This window comes from Aplysia californica, unplaced genomic scaffold, assembly GCF_000002075.1.
Source record: "Aplysia californica isolate F4 #8 unplaced genomic scaffold, AplCal3.0 scaffold00005, whole genome shotgun sequence".
Lineage (NCBI taxonomy): Eukaryota > Metazoa > Mollusca > Gastropoda > Aplysiida > Aplysiidae > Aplysia > Aplysia californica.
This window is the reverse complement of record NW_004797275.1, coordinates 1,076,216-1,077,958: the sequence shown is the minus strand read 5'-3', so window position 1 is coordinate 1,077,958 and position 1,743 is coordinate 1,076,216. Positions and strand designations below refer to the sequence as shown.

Below are 1,743 nucleotides of genomic sequence, written 5' to 3'. Positions count from 1 at the left end.
CACACACACACATACACACACAATTAGGAAGAGACACACGCCCTTTCTTGATACTTTGGCCCAAATAAAGTCATTAAGCGTCTTTCTTTGACTGGTAAAATTGGTGGCAAACGATCAGGCAAAGGCAGACTTAAAGCTACTTATTCAGAAAGCCTGAAAAGAAAGGTGACAGGAAAGCATCTGAGCAAAGAAAAGAATGGTAAAACATATTGTCCAGTGTCTGTTGCAGATCTGGCTTGTTGGTGATTTTGTTTTTTTTTGTTTTGATGATACGGTAGAAAGAGGAAAGGGAAAAGTGAGGATGAAAAACCCAGTAGATGCCAGTTAATGCTTGGAGTATGTTTGTTTATACTGATGGCAGGCTGAGCGTTTGGAAAGTAGGGGCAGGAACAAATAGGTCCCATAAAAGACTCCCCCCCAAAAAAAAAACTTCAGTCGGTAAAAAAAAAATAGAAACGGAGTTCCAGGTAAATATTTAACAAATTTTAGAATTTGAATACACCTTATGGTTATCTGAAGGGAAATTACACTACGTTCTAAGAGGCAACTAATTGTCTCATACTTATAAAGGCAGAAGCACTAAGATTTTATAAAAATTAATATCTAGATCTAGTAGGAAAAATAACAATTAAATAGTAATTGTAAGAATCTAGTCATCTTTAATTATAATGAGATGATTTTCAAATAGTATATCAAGTAGCGAGTAAAGTTATAATCAGTTTTAGTTTAGTTTACTTTGGTTTTTACAGTGCTTGCAATAAAATTGCATCATGTGTGTACTAAAGATTAGAGACGTTACTTACGAGTAATATACACTAAAAAGAAAGAAGAGAAAGAAAATGAGAATATTATATTTTAAAGGAAAGAAGCAGTAAACCACATTAGACACCCGCGGACCACCCACATTTTCCTGTTAGAACCTAAAAACTTCTGAAACACACACCATCATACTAAAGGACAATAACCACTATTGACGTTTTTATTGCAAGAGTAAAGTTACAATCAAGAAACTCACCAGGAAGAGCAGAGCTTTGAGGCTGAAGCCCAGAGATGCGTGGACAGTGTCCGAAGGATTGACCACTGGTCGGATTCGCTTGTCGTAGTCTGACAGGAGGTTCCGCAGCAGACGACTCTCTGATTCTGTTGACGCAAGCGTCGTCTTGTTGTAACCATGGCAACCTGATGGGGAAGAAAAACAGTTCTAAAACATCCCTTTTAAAAATACAATCAATGAAAAAAAGTATACAGCTTTAGAAAAAATAAACGAAACAAATTACAAAAACAATGACAAATAAAATAAGAGATCACACAATAACAGCAACAACAATAAAACCATAAAGAGTAATAAAACAGAAGAGAAAAATAATCAGAAGGCATCCAGGCAGTTAACAAATGGAAACACGACATATTAATTTTTTAGGAAGGGTGCAATTGGCTTCATGAGGCTTATACACCGTACTCTTGGACCTTATCTATCCTCCCCCCCCCCCAACACACTCGAAAAATGCATTATGGAGGAAGAGATAAGGACGCAGAAGCATACTTGCCGACCTACCATAGAGTGAACACTCAGGGAATACATTGACATAATGCTCACTTTGCCAAACAGACAAAGTGGGAGAGGGAGAGAGGGGAAGATTGAGAGAGGGCGAGGGAGGTGTGAAAAGAGAGGATATAGAAAGAGATGTAGATTGATTCATAGATGATGAAAAGATAGATAGATAGATAGATAGATGGATATAT

General features: G+C 36.9%; 1 protein-coding gene across 1 annotated transcript in view; it reads right to left on the bottom strand.

The window, feature by feature from the left end:
* LOC101860705 (neuronal acetylcholine receptor subunit alpha-9-like) overlaps positions 1 to 1,743 on the bottom strand; it is a gene marked incomplete in the record, with an annotated part of 27,063 nt that overhangs the window by 13,031 nt on the left and 12,289 nt on the right. Inside the window, 1 exon segment of the mRNA NM_001280823.1 lies at positions 1,016 to 1,179. Within this exon segment, the coding sequence (NP_001267752.1) occupies positions 1,016 to 1,179 (164 nt within the window).